General features: G+C 37.4%; 1 protein-coding gene across 2 annotated transcripts in view; it reads right to left on the bottom strand.

Annotated features, from left to right (window-relative positions):
* The window catches only part of LOC150086131 (cysteine protease ATG4C-like), a 111,977-nt gene that overhangs the window by 72,142 nt on the left and 15,583 nt on the right, over positions 1–24,252 (bottom strand). Inside the window, exons 2-3 of one of the 2 annotated variants that reach the window (XM_090373735.1) lie at positions 18,361–18,444; positions 10,315–10,533 (exon numbers count right to left, since the gene is read on the bottom strand). In XM_090373735.1, the coding sequence (XP_090229861.1) occupies positions 10,315–10,533; positions 18,361–18,444 (303 nt within the window). The remainder of the gene's footprint in view (positions 1–10,314; positions 10,534–18,360; positions 18,445–24,252) is intronic. The other variant, XM_090373736.1, reaches the window with a different exon arrangement.

Raw genomic sequence — 24,252 nt, 5'->3', positions numbered from 1 at the left:
TTTTACTACCGTTTATTACTGATTAGGAAATATCCTATGGCACCGACCGCAACTCACAAATACATATGTTACCTTATGGTAATGTGGTGCTCGCTTAGCGCGGATTCACTTAATGCTCTGTTTTTCTGGAACGATTTATCAGCGTTAAGCAGGATCACCTGTATATGGCAATATTTCTTACAGATTGCATCAGATAAGATTAACATGCGTAGGTGATGACGTAATATTGCATCACCTGTTACTTTCAGCTATAAAAGCACACTCTGCAAGAGTTGCAGTCATTCCTTGCTTGTGTCAGGATGGAGAGTTACATGCAGTTGACACCACAAAGAAAGAATGCTATTGTTGTTGTATGTGAGGAAGGATGTTCTTCCCATCATATTGCTTATAGAGCATCTTGTAATCAGTCAACAGTGAGTAGATTTCTTTCCAAACTCAAGAATACTGGTTCTGCTGATAGGAAAAAAAAAGGAACTGGATACAAACAAGTCTCTATGCCAAAACAGGACCATGTTTTGAAGTGCTTGTGCCTTAAAAACTGTAAAGCTTCTTCATCTGAGCTGAAAAGAGAATGGGAAGAACATACCGAAGTGGTAGCAAGTGCAGTAACAGTCAGAAGATGCATCTTCAAAAATGGACTTGTAGCCCATTGTTCTAAGAAGAAGCCCTCCTCACACAAAAAATGAAAAAGGCCCGATTAATCTGGTGTGAGGAGCATGTCAAATGGACCCCCGAGCAGTGGAAGTCAGTTATTTTCTTGGATGAGAAGAAATTCAATCTACATGACTCTGACGGGAGATAAATGATTTGTCATAGACGTGGTGAAGAATACCATCTGAACTGTATGGTGTCTACAGTGAAATTCCCTACCAGCCAAATGATATGGGGATGGGGTGCATTTTGTATCGTGGAGTAGGTCACCTGCAGTTTATAAAAAGTTCCGTAAATGCCAATGGATACTTGGCTATATTGGAAGGCAAACTGCTGCCAACCATTAGAGAACATTTCAACCTGCCATGTAACTGCATCTTTCAGGACAACTCTGCTTCTTATTATCGGGCAAAAAGTGTAAGCAGACACTTCTGTAGTTACTTCAGCTTCATTTCTGCATTAGAGGTTTGACAGTAATGTGTTTACATTTGTTACAGATGAAAAAATGGTTGGAAGAACAGTCCATTACAACTCTTAGCTGGCCAGGAAACAGCCTGGACCTGAATCCTATAGAAAACTGTTGGCATCTGCAGTTGCCAGAAAGAAACCAAAGACTTTTCATGAACTTCAGGAAGCCATAATTCATGTTTGGAACCACAAACTATCAGTTGATTATTTTCAGAAATTGGTCTTGTCAATGCCTCAAAGGTGTGCTGCTGTCATCAGGGCCAGAGGCAGTTCAACTAAATATTAGTTTGCACCTGGTGAACTTTTAATTTTGTTTTCCATTTAAAATGATAAACTGAAGCAAACTGAGGGCTTCTGATAACATTTCAGTCATAATTGTCATATTTACCAAAACCGTTGTATAAAGGTTGCAATGCTCGTTTTGGAATATTTTGAGAGCACCCGTCAAATGTTACTTAGCTTTGCCTTAACTATTAATAAATATCTTTTGTTTATATTTCTATTTGTGATGCTAGTCATTAATGTAACATACCATCATGAAAAAGGGTTAGATACGTGATATTGCTGGGTGATGTACTTTCTTTGAATACCAGTGTATAGTAATTAGTACCATGCATGGGTTGAAGGTTGAGAAGATGAAAGAAGACACTTGTTGACATTAGATATGAATTTCTGTAGACTGTAATTGTTAGGAAATTACATATGAAGGGAAGTTGTTCCAAAAAACAGAAGTTGAAGCAAATAAATGAGGGGAAAAAAAAAAGTTGGTTTTGTGAGTTAGGAGTTGGACAGTAAAAGGATGCTGACTGGTTACGGCATATGTTTGGACTGGTTTGAAAAAAAGAGCATGAATTATAGAAGCCAATTCAGAAGAATAGTGCCCATGGAAGTATCTATAGAAAAGGCATGTATCAAAAACTGCATACAAGCAGAAGAAACCTTTTTTGTAAGATATAAGAAGAATTGAAATCAAGTAAGTTATCTTCAGAAGAATTAGATGGAGATCAGCATTTAAGGAATTGGTAGTGGATATTCACAAAGTTCAAAAAATAAACAAAACATAAGCAAAAATAAGCTCAGCGGTCTTTCACAAAAGTATTCATAAATGCTTTGAGATTATGGCGGATTTCCTCAAAGCATTAAGTGCACAGAAATAAATAAGTAATTAAAGCTAACTACAAAGTACAATTTCACAGCCTTCTTTTTTTAAGAAAAAAAAAAAAAAAAAAAAAGAAAGAACAATGGGACTGTTAAAATTACTTATTAAGTTGAAATCAGGGATACTGAAGTATAGTAAGCGCCGGTTATAGTAATCACTGGTTATTAGAATCAGCCACTCAATAGAATCAAATTTCGAAGAACCGATCCAAATGAATAAAATGCACTACAATTTCATCATTTACTAGAATCACATTTTCGGTTATAAGATTCAATTTTGAACGCTTCTGTGATATTTTTCTAAAGCACATTTCTGGAAGTCACAACCATAAAACAAAAACAATTTGCAGTTTCCGGTTTATTAGGCTTTTTCTATTAGTGCAATAAACGGGTAGTAAACTCGATCTTATTCATTTGCAATAATACCGATAGCTGGAATTCTGTGTTTTCATGGTAATTATGGTGAAATGTGTTTCCCCTTCACTGAAATCTGCTCTTCATTTCTATATCTAAACTTCATCTGACTTGCACGTGTTGTGTTAGTCCCAATTTGTGTGTGCTGTGTGCTTTGTTATTGATTGACACTTCTCTTTTTTACTGTGTTTTAAATTTTACTACCAAAAAAACAAATGTCAGTGAACAAAAAGAGAGTGAAACCGAATGTAAAAGATAAGTTACGAATTTTTGAAATGTACGATAAATTAAACTTAGGCAATATGTCTCAAAGGGAACCGGCAGTAAAATTAGGAGTGCCTCACTCATCTTTATCAAAATTGTTAAAATCATGTCACACATTAAACACTAATGTGATTAGTGAAACCAGAAAAAGGAAGTGTGAAGGGAAATGCCAAACAGTAGATGAAGCTTTGTTCATTTAGTTCAAACAGGCCAGCTCATTTAATGTGCCAATCAATCATAGCATGCTTCTTCAAAAAGCTAATGATTTTGTTCAAAAAATACACAAAGAGTTTAAGGTGACGGACGAATGGCTGACAAGATGGAAGGAGAGGCATGATATTGTTTACAAAAAACTTCACAGAGAAAAACAGGATTCCAATGGTTCTGCAGCTGACAACTGGTTGAAAACCTCTTGGCAAACCATGTTAAGCACTTATAATCCTGAAGACATTTTTAATACAGATGAAACAGGGTTGTACTACAGGGCTACCCCAGACTACTGCATGATTTTTAAAAATTCCTCTGGGTCTGCAGGAAAGAAGATCAAGGACAGGAACAATCAGGATGAAGCTGTTAGTTACCGGCAAGAGTAAATCGCCTAGATGTTTTAAAGGAGTAAAACAGCTACCTGTTGAAGAATATGCCAATAATACAAATGCTTGGATGACAGCTTCTTTATTTGAAGATTATCTTCGTAAATGGGATTTGAAATTGGATAAAAAATTGCACTGGTTTTGGACAACTTCCCAGCTCATCCAAAGTTGACTTTCAAAAACACTGAATTAGTTTTTCTACCTTCAAACACCACATCACTGATTCAACCTCTCAACCAGGGAATAATAAAAACCTTTCATAGATTGGATATGAGGCAAAGAATTATCCAGCCTATAGATGAAGGTTTGGGAACATCATCCGATATCACAAAGCAGATAACTGTTCTAGATGCACTTCACATGACAATGAGTGCCTGGAATGATGTTTCCAAAACCTGCATTAGCAACTGTTTCAAAAAATGTGGATTAATTATTCATGATGGGCAACTAAGTCACAATACTGATCAAGTTGAAAAGCCTGAAGACACAGGTGAATAGGAGTTTAATGATTGGATGGACATAGATGTTGATCTACAAGTTACTACAGCTTTAACAGATGAAGGAATTGCCCAGTCTGTTACAGATACTTTCGCCAAGGAGGAAGAAAATGAAGATGAACCCGAACGAATTCCAGTTACAAAATATCAAACTCGTGGAAGAAACTGGTGCAAGTGATCGTGAATATAGACTGTTATACAATATTGAAAAATCTATAAACAGACTTTGTAGTGATAATTTAAAGCAATCTAAAATAAGTGACTATTCTAAATTATAATCATATTACAAAGTGTTATGTTTAATTAATATTAAGCTATGTACATGAATATAAATTTATTTTTATTTTGCTAACCTGGCAATAAATTTATTTTTTTGTTCAGAAAGTAAAAATCGAATATTCTTCAGATTTTTACATATCATTTAATTGGTAATAAACCTTTGTTAATAAAGTGTAAATTTGTGCTTTATATCTTTATTTTTATAGCCTCTAGATAATATTTGTTGATTTTCGCTTATTAGAATCAAAATTCAATTTGAAAACGTGATCACTATAACCGCCACTTACTGTATTTTAATTCTGCAATACAAATTTTGTCACTTCTTTATCTTTGAAAATAAAAACTAGCAAAAACTTTACATTAGAATTAACTGTTCACACTGATCTCACCTTTTCCTGTGAAGAATCTTTCAGAAGTTAAAAAGCCCTAATATCATTTTCTTTATTAGTACTACTGTGGATTATGAGACAAGTTTAATAATTAAGTTCCATGTTTTTTTTTGAGTTAGTTTAAAGAAAACTAGACATTACATTGAAAAGTTTTAAACATTTTAATATTTTTAAAAGATTGAGGATCATTAAAAAGTCATCTACCTTAGTAAGAGAGAAACAGTATAGCTTAGTTTTAACTTTTTTTCGCTCTCAATATATATTTCCTCGAGTTCAATACATATCCTCCATTTTGAGAGCAAAGAAGAAATACTTGGGAAAAAAAAAGAAAAAAAAGCCTTTGTTCTAGTCTATGAAAATGCCATTTCAGGAATAATTCATGAAGAAAAAACCTACCCTCTCTGCCTGAGATTGGTTAACTATGGCCTCAATCAAAGAAAACTTGAGAAATTCCTCCACTTGTTAATGGGAACTGAACTTTCTTGAGATCACCATTACTCGAAAATTAGTGCCTATGCAAGTGTTTCTTCAAATTTCTGCAAAGGATGAAATCATTGGAGGGCCAGGTCTGGACCGTAGGGTGAGTGGTTTAACTTCTGGAATTTGCAGTTTCTCAGAGCAGCAATTGCTTTATGGGACTTACATAAAGGAGCATGATTATGAAGAAGCAACACAGCTCAAACAATTTTCTCTCATCTCTGTTCCTTTACGGCTCTTCTTAAATTTTTGAAAATAACAGCACAGACATCTCCAGTGATTGTTTTCTTATGTGACATGTAGTCTATCAAATATCACAAAAAATGATGGCCATGACCTTTCAGGCAGAGGGCCGAGTTCTGAAATTTTTAGGTTATAGTAACCAGTAGTGTTTCCACTGTATGGAATCCTGTTTTGTTTACAGATCACAATAATGAATCCACTTTTCATCATTAGTTAACATTTTTGAAAGAAACCCTTGTGGATCTGCATTACGTGTAAATTTTCCTCACAAGCCCTGCACTATTTCCGAAGAGGTGTGAACATTCTTGGCACCCAGCAAGAACTGTCCCCTCAAAAATATCAAATTCTCGAGTAACCGTAGACACTTTAATAATGTCTATTCTGCATAACCAATTCTTTAATTTTTTTAGCTAGCACATTTCTGGAGTTGCCGTTTCTAGCAGTTATTCTGAACAGGGAGATCACCTTCCGTGGACTTTCAATTCCATTTAAAATGCTTAGACTAAAATTTTATCTTATATTCTGAACAGGCAGCATCATCATATATAGCTTTCATGCATTCATGAATAACTCTTTTAGTCCATTATTAAAGATTACACCTTTAAAGATTGTCCCTTCTTTTGTCAAAAATTTTATAAAGGGCTGATGTTACAATTGTGTAACATACAGTCTGTCCTCGTATAGCACGATAGTTGTGTTCCTAGAAACCCTCGTGCAATGCAAAATCGTGCAATATAAACAACAGGCCCTATGGGAAAAGTGGGGTTAGGTGCCGACCCCAAGATTGAACACACATTTGGAACCAAAACATTACCAAACACAATAAATAATCGGGTAATTTTAATCGTTATAAAATACTTACGTATTTTATAACGATTAAAATACGTAATAAAAAATAATATTAGAATATATTTTTTATTATAATATAATAAATAATATTTTTATTATATTATAAAAAAGTATTTTTACAAATAAAATACATATTTTATTCGTAAAAAAATTATTATAAATAATAATAATTAGAATTTATACTAATAATAATTAGAATTTAAAAATTAGAATTTATACTTACGTATTTTATAATACGTAAGTATAAATTATAATACGTAAGTCGTAATAAAATGCTTACGTATTTTATTACATAATAAAATATTGCTTTTGCTTCTATCGTAAGCAAACTTGTTTTTTGTTTGATTTTCTATCCAAACAGATGACAGCCGTTCCATCTCTCCCAATTCTTGTGTCTTAATCTAATGGATTTTAATTACACTTTGAGTTGTTCCTGCTATGAAAGTTGTTTTTATTTTCTCTGCATTCTTTGTAATTCTTGGCGTTGCCTCATTTAGGTCTGTAGCACGTGCAATATCACACGGTCTTTCATTTCGCTCAAAGCGTTTCACAATTTCATATTTTTTTCTCTATCGACAGAGGCGGACTGGCCATAAGCCTTACCCGGGAAATCCAGGTGGGCCGGAGGCCGGTGTGATTTTGGCCATAAACCGTAGTATGAGGCTACTATAAATTTTCCCGGGTAAGAATTTTTGACCAGTCCGCCTCTGTTTATCGATATTGCTTTTCTTTTTCTCTCTGAATCTGTAGTGTCTTCACCAGGACGCTTCCTTTTCACACCTTTTAAGCATTTTACTCATTTTTAGGGAATAAAGCACAATTACAAAACGAGGAGGCACGCTTGATACACATAAACAAAGCTGCGCGTGTGTAGCAACTGAATAAACAACACCGTAAAGGCCGAGATACGCTATTAACACCTCACATTTTACTAAATCACATTTCTGGGGATTACTACCATAAAACAATAAAAACAATTTCCTGTTGCGTTTCTGCTAGTGGAATCTGTTATAAACTGGTAGTAAACTCGATCTAATTGCATTTGCGATTATATCGATAGCTGGAATTGTGTTGGTTTTTACGTTATTATGGTGAAATGTGTTTCCCCTTCACTGATAAAAAAAAAAAAAAATACATTTTCAGAATCTTCTTCATTCCTATCGTGTTGCGTTCAGTTGGGGTGATTCCGCGTTCGACTGCCATTTCTTGTAAACACAAAGGTGAATCGTGTATAAGCGAATTCGGTTCGTGCTATATAAGATAGCGTTCCCCTATTTATAAATCGTGTATGATCGAATTCGTGTAATGTAAACACGTGTTATACGAGGACCGACTGTACTTATTTTCCTTTGGGTTGGCTACTTTTAAGTCTCTTCTGTTTAAATTTCAATGCATTGAGCTTAACCTGTGCAAATACAATAGACATTTGTGAGAGTATGACAAAACCAGCTTTCTGTATGAGGGGAGTTAAAAAAAAAAAGAAAAAAAAAAGCTGTATAGTATAAAGCCAGAAGTAGCTGTGATAGAAAGATGAATTCTTTTTTTTTTTTTTTTGATACCTTGAAATCTCTATATAATCACAAAAAAATTTTGATTTCATCTGAAAATTATTTTTTTTTATTTGCAGCTGAATGAAGTAAATTGCCACAATAGATAAAGTGGAATACAGATCAGTGATTTGGTTCCTCTTTCTGACACTCAAAACAATCCATGAAGAAATAGTCACTGTTTATGGAGAAGACTAACTAGGTTACAGTGTTCTTGCACATTGATATAAAATTCAAATGTGAAAGAACCTCAGTGCATGATGAAGAAATCCCAGGATGCCCAGCAACTGCTGTAATAGAAGAGAGTGTTGCAAAACTTGAGACAATAATCCTGGAAGATCAGCATATTAGCGTCAAAGAACTAGCTGCAGAGCTCCAAATTAGTGTAGCATCTGTGATGAACAGCTAGATGGGTTCCTTCTTCTGACCCCTTACCAGAAGAAGGAACAGGCACAACATGCACAGGAAATGTTGTCAGTGTGCTAGGAAAAGCAAGAGGAGTTTTTTCATGGCTAGTCACCATGGAAAAAACTTGGATTCATCAACTATGATTCCGAAACTAAACAAATGTCAAAACAACAGAAACGTGCAGAATCACCATTCCCAAAATGGCAAAGGTGGAACCAAGTGCTGGCACGGCGATGCTCTCAGTTTTTTGGATCAGCATGGTGTAATACTTACTAATTACCTTCAAAAGGGCTGTATTGTGACAGTAAAGCATTATTCCAACCTGCTCATAAAGCCAAGAGCTACTATAAAAGAAAAAAGACAAGGAAAGCTGTCAAAAGGTGTGTACCTGCTCCACAATAATGCCCCTGTTCATTCCTTGCATGCTGCAGTGAGGTGTGTCCATGAATGTGGGTTTGAAGTATTGCCACATCCTGCTTATTCAAACTTTGCACCCTGAGTTCTTCCTCTTTCCTGCTCTGAAGTCCTTTCTTCATGGAAAACCCTTGCTGCTGCTGATGAGATGATTTCTGCTGCTGAGTCATGGTTTGAAGGACAGTCAGAGGGTCTCAAAGTTTTTGAGAGCTGACAAAAATGTATCATTTTGTCTGTTGACTATGCTGAAAAGGTGCAATATACAGTGTTTGTTTCAACCTTCTATCACAACTATTCCTGGGTAAATACAAATCTTTTTTGAACCCTCATATTTTACTGTTGAATTTTTAGGCATATCAGTGACCTAGGCTACAGTGTCATTTTGTATTACATCTGTACAAGTGTGCATTCACAGACCGATTTTTACCTGTTGTGCAGACTGAAAAAAATAGGAAATAGGAATAATTCACGAGGGGAAAAAACACCTCTCTCTCTCTCTCTCTCTCTCTCTCTCTCTCTCTCTCTCTCTCTCTCTCTCTCTCTCTCTCTCTCTCTCTCTCTCTCTCTCTGTGTGTGTGTGTGTGTGTGTGTGTGTGTGTGTGTGTGTGTGTGTGTGTGTGTGTGTGTGTGTGTGTGTGTGTGTGTGTGTGTGTGTGTGTGTGTGTGTGAGAGATTGGCTGACTACAGCCTCAATCGAAGAGAACTTTAGATGGGAATTGAACCCATCTAAAGTTGAAAAACCATTATATTGTCAAGGAGGATACATATCAAATATCCTTCTTGACAAGGAGGATACATATCAAATATCCTCCTTGACAATATAGTGTTCAATAAGTTGTCTGCAAATACATATCATGTATTTACAGACAACTTATTGAATATCTCTCAATTTCTATGAGCAGCTACATGTTGCCAGACTGCTTGTAGAACTGTGGAAACTTTTCAAAATGCCACCAATTCCTTCGTAAAAATTCGGCTGTCTTCCACAACATTAAATTTTCGTCCTTTTAGCATGGATTTCATGGTAATCCTCCTTGCTGATTCAATCACAACAGGTGAAAAATGAGTGTTTCAAATATGATCCACATACAAAGAGACAAAGCATGGAATGGTGATTAAGATGCAAAAAATTTCGTTTTCAAAAATCAAAATGATTTTTATTACTTCTTTCTAATAGCAAGAGAATCATTCACAAGAAATTTATTTCATCAGGTAAAGCAGTAAATAAGGAGTACTAAGTAAAGTTTTGGATTGTTTGGTTAAAAAAAAAAAAAAAAAAAAAGTAAGACTGCAAATCCTCATCCTGATGGTTCCTGAACCAGAAATGTCAGCAAGCTACTCTAATGTCCTCGGGTATGTGAAGTGGCCTAATGCATGCCTGAGGAAGTGACAGGAGACATTTTCTTAACTTATATGAGTACTACTGTTATATACTGATAAATTGTAAATATTCATTAAAAAGCCAATTATAACTTTAAATAATAACTTTTACCATCTTTAAAATTTAGTCCATTAAATGTATAAACAAATTAAACCGAACCAAAAGAAGTAGGCAGTTAAAAAGTGTAATAAGATTGGATGTATGTGGGGTACATATACACACCCATACAATTTTAAAATAAAGTTCTATAGCTTGAAATAGCTGATTTTAAAATATACCAACCTCTTCCAAGAAATTGGCAAATTAAGGACTGGGCCATTATCATCTGTCCAGCTCTCAACATACATCCCCAACCGCTGTCTGTAGTGAAATCAGAATCTACTAAAGGTGGGAAGTCATAGCGATAAGTAAGCCATATCCGACTCTGTAAATCTTGTTTAAAGCGTGCCTTAAGAATACTCTGTGAAGACTTCTGATTAAGTAAAGATGATTCATCATCATCTGCAGAGAAAAATAGATATATGATTATACATAGACAAAGCCCTTCTTTTTTATATCATTCCATACTTCTTGTAACTGCCAATTAACTATCCAAAATGAGAGTTTAAGGGCATGATAATAAGCACAGGAACAGCTAATTTAATAATCAAACAAACTATATTATGTTGTGGATGATAATTTGGATACTTTAATTAATTAACAATTATATATCAGACTATTTCAGAACTATGATACCCTCATCTGTGGATAAATAATTAATACTCATATGTAACAGTATATTTTGATGTTCACATCTTGCCAGAGACAAAGAAACTGATATCCTTTTTGTGCCTGACAAGATGCAAAGATTGTGAACAAGGGAATGGTAAATGAATAAAGGCAAAATTTTCGTGGTATTATATGATGCTGGAACCAAGTGGTCAAACAAGAGTACATGCATTTAGGAAGACCATGGTTCAAGCCCAAATGCCTGCTAAATAATAAATGTTCTTGTATTCTCTACCTTCTAAACTCCTGCAACCTTATTATGGCTTTCCCAGAGCATAAACAGAAAGAGATCAATTCATTAAAAGACAATTCACTGCATAACAGTTCAGTGCATGAAATTTACTGTATGTGACAATTCGGTGAATGAGGCTTCAGCATATGTGACAATTTGGTGAATTCTTTGGGAGAATTCAGTGTATGGCAAAGCAACACAGAAAATGCAAATTTTTAACATGCCGTGCTGTGAATGGTGAATTTAGCGATCATGATACCGTTCTTGATATTTTATATTTTTGATGGAGCACACTTTCACTTCTGTAAGTTGCATTTTTCAGGAAATACACACGGAGGGGAGGGTTGGAATTGTTGCAGAGACCAAAAGTAGATCATTAATGGATGCCAGCTGGGTAATTCACATCTTCTGACATCTGATTTGCAACTCATGCTATAGTTTTTATTGAAAAAAGTTAGTAGTAGGTAGGCTAGTACCATGAATGGTCAGGGTAAGTGGGTAAGCTACCCTGGAGATTGTATAGGGGGTCCCGTACATGGAAAAGCATTTTCACCATGACGGTTCTCAACACTCCTAAGGGACAACAGTATGCCAAAAAACACATTAGCATGGAGGACAGCAGTTTGAGGCATCTGTATATAATGCCTGTGAATTGCATACATTGTACTGTTTGTGTGCCTTGTTTGCTTCATAAAAAACCCAAGTTATCAAGTGATGGAGGGAAACAAGCACCACCCACAAAAATCCCTCCTCTGCAATGGGATTTGAATCACCCCATTTTCCATATGGCATGTCACAACCACAATGCAACCTGAAAGGCCATTAGTATGGAGACAAGATGTAAATAAATACTTTAAATACCTTACTTATACAAAATAAATGGATAAAAAATATATTATTTTCTTTTTTCTAAATTTCTGCATCCCTCCTTTCTAAGTTGCTAAAATTTCTCTTGTTTCCTAAACTCTTTACACCATTGATTTTGTTAATATCTGATCTCTGTGTGATACACTGAATTGTCATATGCTGAATTGATGTGCATAACAAATTGTGGTGGCCACCAACTGTCTTTCACCAAATTATCTAATACACCTAATTATTGCACAACAAACTGATGTGGACCAAACCAGAAATACCCTTAGCTATGATACTACAACATATTTTTGTATATATTTCCTTATTAATGCAACAGGGATTCTCTCTCTCTCTCAAAATTAAAACAATTGGAAGAATTTCAGACAGACGACAACAGGAGACTTTCCTTTAGCCAGTACATTATTAATCATTGGAATAAGTTGCCCCCATGGGTAATAGAATGGCCACAACAGTCTGGGAAATTTCAAAGGCTTGCTACATTTGTCTCTAAGGCAGTGGCTCTCAAACTTTTTAATGTGAAGACACCCTAAATCCATTATGAAGAATTCCTGGCACCCCAGCACCAGGTGCTGGCAGAATATTTTGTAAGGTGGTGTATGTGGAAGGGCAATGAGGGAATTTTTTTTTGAAAAATACATGAAAAAAAAATTTTGGCTTTTGGTACAGGATTTTTAAACAAAAATTTTTTTATTTAAAAATTGGCCTCATACTGAATTTTATACACAATTTCTTTATCTCTAAGAATAATAAATTGTATGAAAAAATCTAAATTAAATAAATAATATTTGATTGTTTTTTCATACTTATTTTAATGTTTTTAGAACAATAAGTACATTTTCTAATTTATATCCCGAAACTAAAATAATTCAAAATTAAAAAAAAAAAAAAAAAAAACACAATACAAAATTATATCATTTGCATCATTTGCTAATATTACTCCACAAACAATACACATAGGATTAGGTGCAAAACTATCACCACACCAATGGGTAAACCCCATTTCTAAGTAACTGTCTTGATACATACGAGTTTTTTTTTTCTTTTTTATAGTTGAACTTTTGCTTCCTTCAATTTTTTTGCTGCTCTGTGATGTATCGTCATTGTATGCCACAATTTCTTGATTCAAATGTTCATTACTATATTGATTTTTTTCTCTTTTTAATAATAAAGTTTTCCATGGCCACTGTTTCAAAGTATTTGAAATAGAAATATTAACTAAAACTTTAAAGTGCAAAACATGCTCGACTATATGCACAACTAGGCACACTGATACACCAAAGGAGGAATGCAAGCTAAGGGCTAAGATCCACTAAGCGAGTATGAGCATTCGAAGCAGCGCTGTGCTGTTTCAAATATAGCGTATACGATGACGGATGGCTCGGCTGTTCCGTATATGTACATAAACACTGCGATGCGGTCAGCAATTATTTCGTGACGACTTCTAATTTACACAGTTGCATGAAAATCAATGACCTTTTGTAGCGATGGCCGTGATGTAAGCCGATGCTAAATTTGACATCGCGGCCCCTATAAAGAGTAAGTGGTACCCTAGGGTGCTGCGGCACTCACTTTAAGAACCACTGCTCCAAGGGAAGGAAACATCACTTGATATGGCCAATACTAATTTTAGAAATCATTTAAGCCTTAAAAACTCAAAAGTGTTTCCTAATTATTTATGTGAAAGGTACTTATCTTTTTATTAGTATTAAAATGGCAGAATGATGTGCAAAACAAATTTTTATATGACGTTTAAATAAAATCCATCCATCCATCCCTCCCTCCCTCCCTCCCTCCCTCCCACCCTCTCACAATGTTTTTTTGAATTCTTTAACCGCTTCATTCTTTCTTAGTGAATTGCTGAATGTATGTGGGCTCAAATGCTTTAAATATTAACTTGTTCTTATTTTGATCTGATTTACCAACATTAGAATGAAATTACTACAAAAAATCAAAACTGGAAATTTTTAAATGATTTCCTTCCCTCAAAAAAAAAAAAAAAAAAATCCGTAAAATAATTTCATTTCATCGTCGTGGTTTTAAAGAAAACCTCACAAGAAAAAATCTTTACCAAGATTTATTCTTACGAGGCGCCTCCGTAGCCAGGTGGGAAGGAGCAGCAGTGCGTAGCACACGCTTCTTGATTAGACTGGGGTTCGAGCCCGTCACCACCAAATACGGAGGATGCGGAAAGGTCAGGGAATGACCACCGCATATCCTGGAGCAATATGGCCTTAGTTGCTAATGCTCCTAAAAACCAAAATAACATAACATAACATATTCTTATGCTTTAATGAATTTGACACAATGTCTTCTATCACTCATAGTTTTGTGGGGGTTTGATATGTTTGGGGTCGAGGCAGAGTCTTCATCAGCAATCCCGGGGTGTTGAATTGTTCATGGGCAATGAGTGGAAGAATGCATTAAAATTATTTTAAGCAGTTTTTCAGTCAGTTTTAGTCGGTTCTATTTGGAGAGTGTCATATTGAAGATATCCTATGAAGCTGAATGAGGTAATCTAGTGGATAATCCTAGCTCACCTGGAGATTATTTTCTTTGTTAACACTGTAAGGAGTGGTTTTTTTTTTTTTTTTTGTTAGTTGGCTTCTGTGGCCATATTGCACCTCCCAAGTTTTTTTGCATTTTATACTCTGATCCAAGCCCAAGGCAGGATTCGAACCCGCGACCTTTGGGTTGCCAGGCAGGCACTTTACCCACCTGGCTAGCCCAGTCGGCTGTAAGGAGTGTACCAATTTTAACTCAAAATCTGGTGCATCACTAGAACAATGAGCCACCGAAAAAAATGTGTGCTTGCCCTCGAGAATAAGGTAACTGGGAGCTTCGTCAGGGACTCAAGACTACAGTAATCTATCAAGTGATGCAGTCCCGATTCGGGCCCCAGAACAGAATAACCGAGTGCAAACTCCATTGTCAGGGAAACAGGAAATATTTTTTGTAATAAGGATAGGTGGACTAGAACCAGGGTATGTCTGCCAGGAGCAACTATTAATAATGTCACCGACAGACTGTCAGATTTTAAGGGGGGTAATGAGAATATTATTATTCATGTGTAGACTAATAACATTAAGATTACACGATCTGATGATTTGTTGTTGTTGTTATTTGGTTTTTAGGAGCATTAGCAACTAAGGCCATATTGCTCCGGGGAATATGCGGTGGTCATTTCCTGACCTTTCCGCATCCTCTGTATTTGGTGGTCATGGGCTCGAACCCCAGTCTGATCAAGAAGCGTGTGCTACGCACTGCTGCTCCTGCCTACTTGGCTACGGAGGCGTCTGATCTGATGATTTGTTAGACAAATATAGGACCATGCTGAAGAAATGCTGTGAGTTAGGTCACAATGTCTATGTATCTGCAATTCTGCCCAGACAGGATAGGAGGGATTATATGCTGAAAGCCTTATGGGTTAACTCAAGACACGGACTCTGCAAGGATTTTGGGGTAAAATTTCTATCAGGTTAGCCATACTTGTAGGTAGAAGGAATCTGTGTAGAGACAGATACATTTAAACAAAGGTGGTGCAAGTTTTTGCCAGTATTATTGAGGATACCTTAAAGGTTCAAGGAAACTTCTAGTTTGGGGGGGGGGGGGATATAGCTCACCTGGAGATTCTTTGAGGTATGTGCAAGTAACACTTGCACATATCTCAAATGTAGTAGCTAATGCCAGGGATGCAAGTTTAAGTAATTTTAAGGAGTGTGGAGGGCAGTTAACTATACAGGAACACCAAGTTTTAATTGTTTATACAGTAATGTCAGAAGTGTCATCAACAAAATGAGTGAATTTGAACTGCTGGTTAGGACAAGTAATGCTGACATAATAGGCCTTACCAAAACATGGTGACACCAGGAGATAGGGATGATGAGTTTCAGTATGGTATGTATAATGTATTTAGGTAGGATAGGGAAGACAGAAATGGTGGTGGGGTCATGCTTCTTATCAAAAGTAGCCTGAGCGCGACAAAAGCTTTCCTGAATTCAGACATTTCACATGCTAGTTTAGAATCTGTATGGTGTGAGACAGATGGAAGCAAAGGTATAAGAGTGGGAGTAATCTACAGGCCAGGTAATTGAGAAGATTATGATGAGAACCTCTACATGCAAATGGAATGGGAAAGTAAGCATCAATGTCTTATTATGGATGATTTTAATTTGCCTCTAATCAACTGAGGCAAATGGGAAGGAAACTCCACACGGGGGACAAAATTTTTAAATCAACTAGATCAGCGTTTCCCAAACTGGGGTCCATAGACCAGCACCAGTGGACCCTCTGGAATTGTTCAAATTATTTGTTCTATGTATAGCAAATTGATGATAAATAAATTTATTATATATTTATGTAAAAATAAGCATAAAGTTGAGTTGTTTTAAACACACACACACACACACACTGAAATTTACGGACCCCTTCAAACACTGAGATTTACGGACCCCAAGTACAAACTGTCCTGAAATTGTTCCGGTATATTCTGCCATCTCTTATCTGTATTTCCAACTATGTACACATGGTTTTAATAGATGGCAACATGAAAATATCTTTGAAAATATGAGAACACTTGGTGACCACTAATTTTGGCTTATAAAAGCCTGGCTTGATTTTATAGATGGGCAATAAAGTCAAAATAAAAAGAAATAATATTTAAAATCATTTATGTAGAAATCTTTTAATTTTAACACAAAATTTCAAGAAGAAACTCACACGACAGTCTGCCCCTGTTGAAAACTAACTACAAAAAGGAGATGTTTTGAGAAACTCACTTCTCAAAGGGTTAAAAATCAGTTTGAAAGGTTCATGCTAAAAGTGGAAAGCGAAAGACAGCTGCCTTACTTTTTCTTTGCTCTCCTAGGCAGTAGGTCAGTTATAAAACTGAGGATCTCACAAATGCACTTGCAATACGCAATTGTGAAACAAGATCGTACAATGTACAAATTTTGGCTCTTCAACTGCTGATGCAACTGTCTGCTACAATAGTACAAGCAACATAACCAGCAGATATAAATATACACTCATGAGCCAAAACATTATGGCCATCCCTGTCTCCATGAGGGGATACATCCCATAGCACCTAGGAGTGACATCAACGACCAGTGCAGCATATATAATGATGGAACAGGTAGTGCCCATCAGTGTTTGAACAGGGAATAATTTGCGGCACTAGGAAGGTAGGAATGGTCTGAAGAAAGACACACAACCACCCAACATGTCAGGGACAGGGGATGCACCATTGGTTTACAGTTGAGGTAAATAGCAATTGGCACATGCTGTCTGGGACAACAGACAGCTCACAAGCTCTCAATTAACAGCAGACTACAACCAAGGCAAACAGAGAAACATTTCCAAACCCACTGTACAACAGATATGCTATGGAGTAGGTGACCTTTTCATGTGCCACGCTGCCCAACCATCATTGACAGCTCTGCCTACAGTGGACAAAGGAGCAATGTTCCTGAACACTGGACAACTGGAAAAAGTTGCCTGGTCTGATAAATCAAAGTTCCAGCTCCATTATGCCAATAAACTGGTGTATAATCAACAGCAAACAGGTGAACAGCTGCAACCAGACTGCATAGATGGACAAAAACAGATCAGCAGTAGTGGCATCATGGTTTTGGGGATGTTTCCATGGACATCAATGGGTTCCCTCATCCCCACTGAACACACCCTCATTGTCAGATCCTGCCTTGGCATTGTTTTGGACCAAGTTCTGTCCTACATGACCACGTATCCAGATGGCAATGGACTCTTTCAACAAGACATGTGTCACATGGCTGGCATTATGCAAGAATAGTTCTAGGATCATGTCAAAGCATGCTTCCCCCTTGCTGCCAAATTCTCCCAACATCTATCTTATCAAAAATTTGTGGGATGTGGTGGAATGCAGCATTTGCCAGTCCCTGCTAGCACCTCATTCCATTGCCAAACTCTGAGATGTCCGTTTGTCCAGCTGGTCCAGAATATCTGAGGACACCCGTGGTCTTGCAGAGTTGATGCCATGCAAGGTTCAAGTGGTTATCACAGTGAAAGGTGGCCCAACAAGCTATTAGATAGATGGTCATAATGTTTTGGCTTATGAGTGCATATTTCTGAAGGCTTCTACTTATACATAGCACTAATAAAAGATATGTTTAGAAATCTTTATTCTTTGGCTTTATTTGATTTGGTCAACTTCTGGGTCTGGAATCCAGATCCAAAAGTTGACCAAATCAAATTAAGTGATCCATAAATAAACATAGAGAATAGCATTGCTTCAAAAAAGTAAATAGGTTTTTTTTTTTACAATTACCCTATGAATTTTTTTTATTTTAAAAAATTCTGACTTGATTTTTGACAGTCTTTATTAATATTATAAAATTGAAATGAAAATGTGATAAGCAATAAAATCATAACACCTTCACTGAAATCCTTAATTTCTAAAAAGCAAAACAAAAATTTACCATTAAGCTTAGTATGGTAACATTTTCCAAGAAACCATACTGGGGAATCACTTCTGAAATTTGCATCTCTTTTCACTCTCCAGCCTAAAACAAGAGAAGTTTGTGTGAAACTTAAATTAGGAATCTGAAATCATATTGGCTTAATTACATAAAAACGTATAATTTAGCTCCCGTTCAAAGACATTTGTAACTGTATTGTTTGTAAATTCTTCCAATAATTACATTTCTCCTCTTACACATACCTCCAACCAGGGTTGCCAAATTAGGCTTCAAATGATAAAAAAGTAAAGTGCAGCCATTATCAACCCACTGCAGGGTGGAAGCCTCCTCAACAATTCATGCTGAGGGAAATGGACCATAATCTGCTATGCTGGTCCAGTGCGGGTTGGCAGATCGACCGTATTCAGCAGTCAGGGGCTTGAACCCCGGTCTACTCAAGAGCGTGTGCTACTGCACTCCCGCTCCTGCCCACTCGGCTACGGAGGCCTTCAAATGATATCTCCATGCAACTAAATACACTGGGCTATATGCACCCTTTTGGGTGAGTACAGTGTAGCCCTTTCATCCAATGTGATTGGGACTAGCAGTTGTTTGGTTAATTAAAAGTTTGTTAAAGCAGGGAATCATAAAAAAATAAATATATATACCCTAAGTATTTTATTTTCACTTAAAACATATACATATACATTAATTTATATAAACTCCCTTCTAGGAAAGCATCCACTGCACTGATGCTACTGTTAGTGGGAAAATGGATGCTAGCTAGGTATTTTCAAATTAGGAAATAGGCAAAAGTCTGATGGTAAACGTGGGGAATGGTCCAAGATTTCAAAGCTGCATTCATGAACTACAGCCGTGGTAATGACAGACCTGTGAGCAGGTGCATTTTCCTGGTGAAACAAGACTACTTTGGTGAGTTTTCCTTGGCATTTGTCTTTGGTGTTTCATGCAAATGTTTCACAAGGTTGGAGTAATATGCCGATCTTGGAATCTGCCCCTTTTGAATCTCCAATAGCAACATTCCATAATCTCAAAAAAAAAAAAAAAAAAAAAAAAAGCCATTCCATTCCATGCCACCAGAAAGAAATGACTTGGCTTCTTTGGAGAGAGGGTGAAGAGCTGTTTCCACTGTTTGGACTGCTCCTTTGACTCTGTCTGAAAGTGATGGACCCACATTTCATCCATGGTCACAAACCTTGCAAGGAAATATGCTGGATTTGCTTGAACAATTTGGGGACCCATTGTGCTGACACTGTTTTCATAGTGAGAACTTCTGTTATGTGGTCCACATTTTCAGATGAGATGCCCAAGATGCTGTCAATGTACAGAACTGTCACTTGCTGATTACTCATCACCAGATCATGCAAACTGTCAACAACTTCTGAAGTGATGGATGCTGCAGGTCTTTCACAGCATGAATTGTTTTCCAGACTCTCCCTCCCTCATTTAAATTCTGCTGCTCTATTATTTGCCATGGAATAGGAAGGGGCATCAGTCCCCAGTGTTGTAACCAAATCCTCATGAAATGCCTCTGGCAGTAGTCCCTTTTTCCCAAATACTGAATGACTGCATGGTGACTGATTTTGTCCATCTTTCCTAATTCCCACAACTTTGTTGACTTCAGGACATGTAATTAAAAAAATACATTACTGAAACTGCATAAAACTTGGTTGGTTACCATTTGAAGTACTGTACCTAAAATATTTCTGTACTTACATGATCAATGAAATATGCTATGCTACCATAAATATTAGAATACCAAGGAATATTTACTGACAAGACACTTGTAAACAGTTTGAGTGGATCATGTCTGAGATCTCAAACACTTCATGCCAATTAAGGGTGGTCTGCAGTTCAAAATATAGTGTTGAAGAAATCTCTGGAGAAAAAAATACAAAGAAAACCAGCAAAGACTTCTTTACTTATGTAAACAGCAGAAGGAAGGGGATGAATCACATTGGTCCACCAAATATGGTTTAACTGTTTATTAGCATTAGTAGAGGCATTTGATGCAAGAAAGCAAGCTTATGCAGCATCAGCCAAAAGAAAATAAAAAAAAAAACACTTCCACTTCACCCCTCTGTTCGTTCAAAATACCTGTCCAGCTGAGCCTTAAACTTATTTAGGCTATCAACTTCCACGACAAGGGATGGAAGTCTGTTCCACCAACCAACCACCCGCTGGCTAAAGGCAAATTTCCACACGTCTATCCTACATCTGTCTTTCCTCAACTTGAATTTATGCCCTCTCAGGTGATTATTCTGAGCGAGAGGAAGAATCCCATCAGCATTGAGCATGCTCAAACCATTCAAGGCTTTATACACCTCTATCAGATCACCTCGCTAGTGCCTAGTCTCCAGACACTGTAATTTGCAAAACTTAAGCCTTTCTTCGTAAGAGCACCCCTTTGTTCCATTCACTACTCTTGTTGCCCTTCTCTGTACTCGTTCCAGCAGCTTTACATCCTTCTTGAAATGAGGCCTCCAGACCTGTATACAGTACTCTAGGTGTGGCCTGACCATTGCCTTATACAAGGGAATAATCACCTCCTTATCCCTGCTAGAAAAATTTCTATATATCATTGACAATACACCATGAGCTACTCTTGCAGCTCGTCTGCACTGCTCAGAGAACTTCATATATGCCTGCACAACCAACCCCAGGTCTCTTTCATTCTCTACCACTGTCAGTGTAGTACCACAGAGTTGATACATTGCTGGCTTATGATCCTGTTCAAGTTGCTAACAAACTGAATAGGTATTTTGCAACTACATTCAAAAGGAAATTTTTTGGGATGTGGTTGCCTGTGTCAAATTCTAACAGGGAGCTGAATGATTTTGTGATAACTGAGAGGAAAGTGGAGGAGAAATTGTTGAAGCTAAAAGTGAAAATGGAACACTTGGGGCAGACAGGATCTATCCAATTATATTAAAGGAGACAGCAAAAGAGGTAAACAAACCTTTAGCCATAATTATGAGAGCATCCCTGGATTCAGGGGAGATATCTATAGACTGGAGATGTGAAAAAAAAAAAAAAAAAAAACCACAACACCTCCCATAACATCTGTCTAACCACTCCAATTATTTGTTTAGTTCTTTTTCTTTGAATTTATTCAAATTATCCACTTACATACAGATGGAAGTTTGTTGCAACAATCTGCCACCCTTCCTGATGGAGAACTTCAACACATCTGTTCTGCAACCATCCTCCCATAATTTGAATTTATGCCCTCATGTGTGTAGCCTGAGCAAGAGGAAGGATGGCAAGAGGAAGGATGTCATCAGCTTTGAGCTTGATCAATACATTCGAACCTTTAAACACCTAAATCAGATCTCCTCGCAGGCACCTCTCCATATGCTGCAATTTGCAGAACTGAAGCCTTTCTTGGTTAGAGCACCCCTTTGTTTCCCTCACCAATCTCATTGCCCTTCTCTGTACTCATTCTAGCACTCTACATCCTTGCTAAAACCTGTATGCAGTACCAAAATATGGCCTGACTATTGCCTTATACAATGGGATAATCACCTTATCTGTGCTACCAAAATTCCTGTATGTCACTAACAAAGCCCCATGAGCTGTCCTGGCAGGCCATCTGCACTGCTCATAGAACTTCATTTCCAACTACACAATTATCCCCAGTCTTTTTCATTTTCCACTACCAAGAGAGTAGTATCACACAGCTGGTACATTACTCTGGGGTTACTGCTACCCATATGCAGTACTTTGCATTTGTCAATGTTAAACTTCAATTGCCATTTCTCAGTCCATAAAAATAAATTTCCTGTTTATACTTCAGGACCACAAGGCCAGAGGAATTCACAAGATAGAGGAAATAACAGCACCGTATTTAGCAGCCAGAGGCTTGAATCTCAGTCACTCAAAGCACGTGTACTTATGCACCCTTGTGCCTAATTACTCGGTTATGGCAGCCATCAAGGAAAAACTGGATAAACTGTTAGAGGAGATAGACAGGTAAAACGGGAAGTGTTGGCTTTCTCCCGCCCCCCATTTTTTGGTGGTGCTGTATATGTTTGCATTCTTGCATAATTTACCAACACAACTACTACTACTTGAGGTTGGTCCTTGAGGTTGTCACAGACATTCCAGACAAGCTGCATTCCAGACAAGCTGTCTCAGATACGCCAGACAAGATGCACTTGCTACCTGGGAGTCTAAAATACTGATGGAACTGATATTTGGGTGACACTCAAGTCAAGTAGACCCAATTCCGGCAAAGTCCGGATGGTCTGTGACAGCCAGATCCTCTGCTTGCATCTTCACGATGGTGGGAATGTTAGTAATTCTGGGTATAACCTCCATGCACAAGTACATGGTGGGTGGCTACTCAGGTGTGAACCAACGCAAGCAGGGGTCAAGGTGTGGCGCCCACACCACATGGAGGAATACCGCCCCTCTATGTTAGGAGGCAGTACTAGGTGGTAGATGACTCTCATCAACCGGTGCAATACCACCACTTTGCTTATTGGAGGCTTGAAGTGGTGGAACCCATGTTTAGTCTCTAGAGCTAAGTTCCGGTCAACCCTTCCCCATCTCTTCCATCATGCAGTATGATTGATGATTTTTAAGGTTATGGTGAACATCGTGGCGAGATCCATTACTCCTTACATTTTGAGGGTACAGCTCTAAAACGGTGTTCACATGCTGGCCACTAGTTAGTACACTGGACCGAACCTATTGGTAACTCTCTAGGAGGCTTCCAGATCAGCTAGTGCATAGTCTTGCTACCTCTACTCTGCCAGATAGTGACTGGAGGGAGTCCGAGTAGTATGTATACGGGGAGCATTGTTGAGGCCACGTTATGTAATATTTTTGGGTATATTCTTACCATGTGTACGCCATATCCAAAAATTTCATTACTTCATATAGCATGTCCCACCCACTTTTTCTTACTATTGAATACACCATGAATTGGATCTGGAAAGGTTGAACAGATGGGCTGAGAGGTGGCAAATGAAGTTTAACATTGACAAATGTAAAGTACTACATATGGGTAACAGTAACCCCAGAGCAATGTATCAACTCTGCGGTACTACACTAACAGTAGTGGAGAATGAAAAGGACTTGGGGGTAATTGTGCAGGCAGATATGAAGTTCTCTGAGCAGTGCAGACGAGCTGCAAGAGTAGCTCATGGTGTCTTGTCTATGATATACAGGAATTTTTCTAGCAGGGATAAGGAGGTGATTATTCCCTTGTATAAGGCAATGGTTAGGCCACATCTTGAGTACTGTATACAGGTCTGGAGGCCTCATTTCAAGAAGGATGTAGAGCTGCTGGAACGGGTACAGAGAAGGGCAACAAGATTAGTAAATGGAACAAAGGGTTGCTCTTACGAAGAAAGGCTTAAGTTTTGCAAATTACAGAGTCTGGAGACTAGGCACCGGCGAGGTGATCTGATAGAGGTGTATAAGGCTTTGAATGGTTTGAGCATGCTCAATGCCAATGGGATTCTTCATCTTTCTCAGAATAATCACCTCAGAGGGCATAAATTCAAACTGAGGAAGGACGGATGTCGGATAGATGTGCGGAAATTTGCCTTTGGCCAGCGGGTGGTTGGTTGGTGGAACCGACTTCCATCACTTGTTGTTGAGGTTGATAGCCTAAACAAATTTAAAGCTCAACTGGACAGGTATTTCGAACGAACGGAGGGGTGAAATGGGAGAGGGTTTTTTTTTTTTTTTTTTTGGCTGATGCTGAATAAGCTTGCTTTCTTGCATCATATGCCTCTACTAATGCTAATGCCAATTGTCAAACTAATAGAGCAAGCTTATCTGCGAAAAGATCTAAACCTCGCAAACACTTCCTAATTCATTTCACAAATATACATGGTCTCAATTCTAATCTCAACGATGTCCATTTCCACTTGCAGTCTG

Source organism: Mastigoproctus giganteus, chromosome 5, assembly GCF_048544385.1.
Source record: "Mastigoproctus giganteus isolate SK-2022 chromosome 5, ASM4854438v1, whole genome shotgun sequence".
Taxonomy (NCBI): domain Eukaryota; kingdom Metazoa; phylum Arthropoda; class Arachnida; order Uropygi; family Thelyphonidae; genus Mastigoproctus; species Mastigoproctus giganteus.
This window is presented reverse-complemented; position numbering and strand designations above follow the sequence as displayed.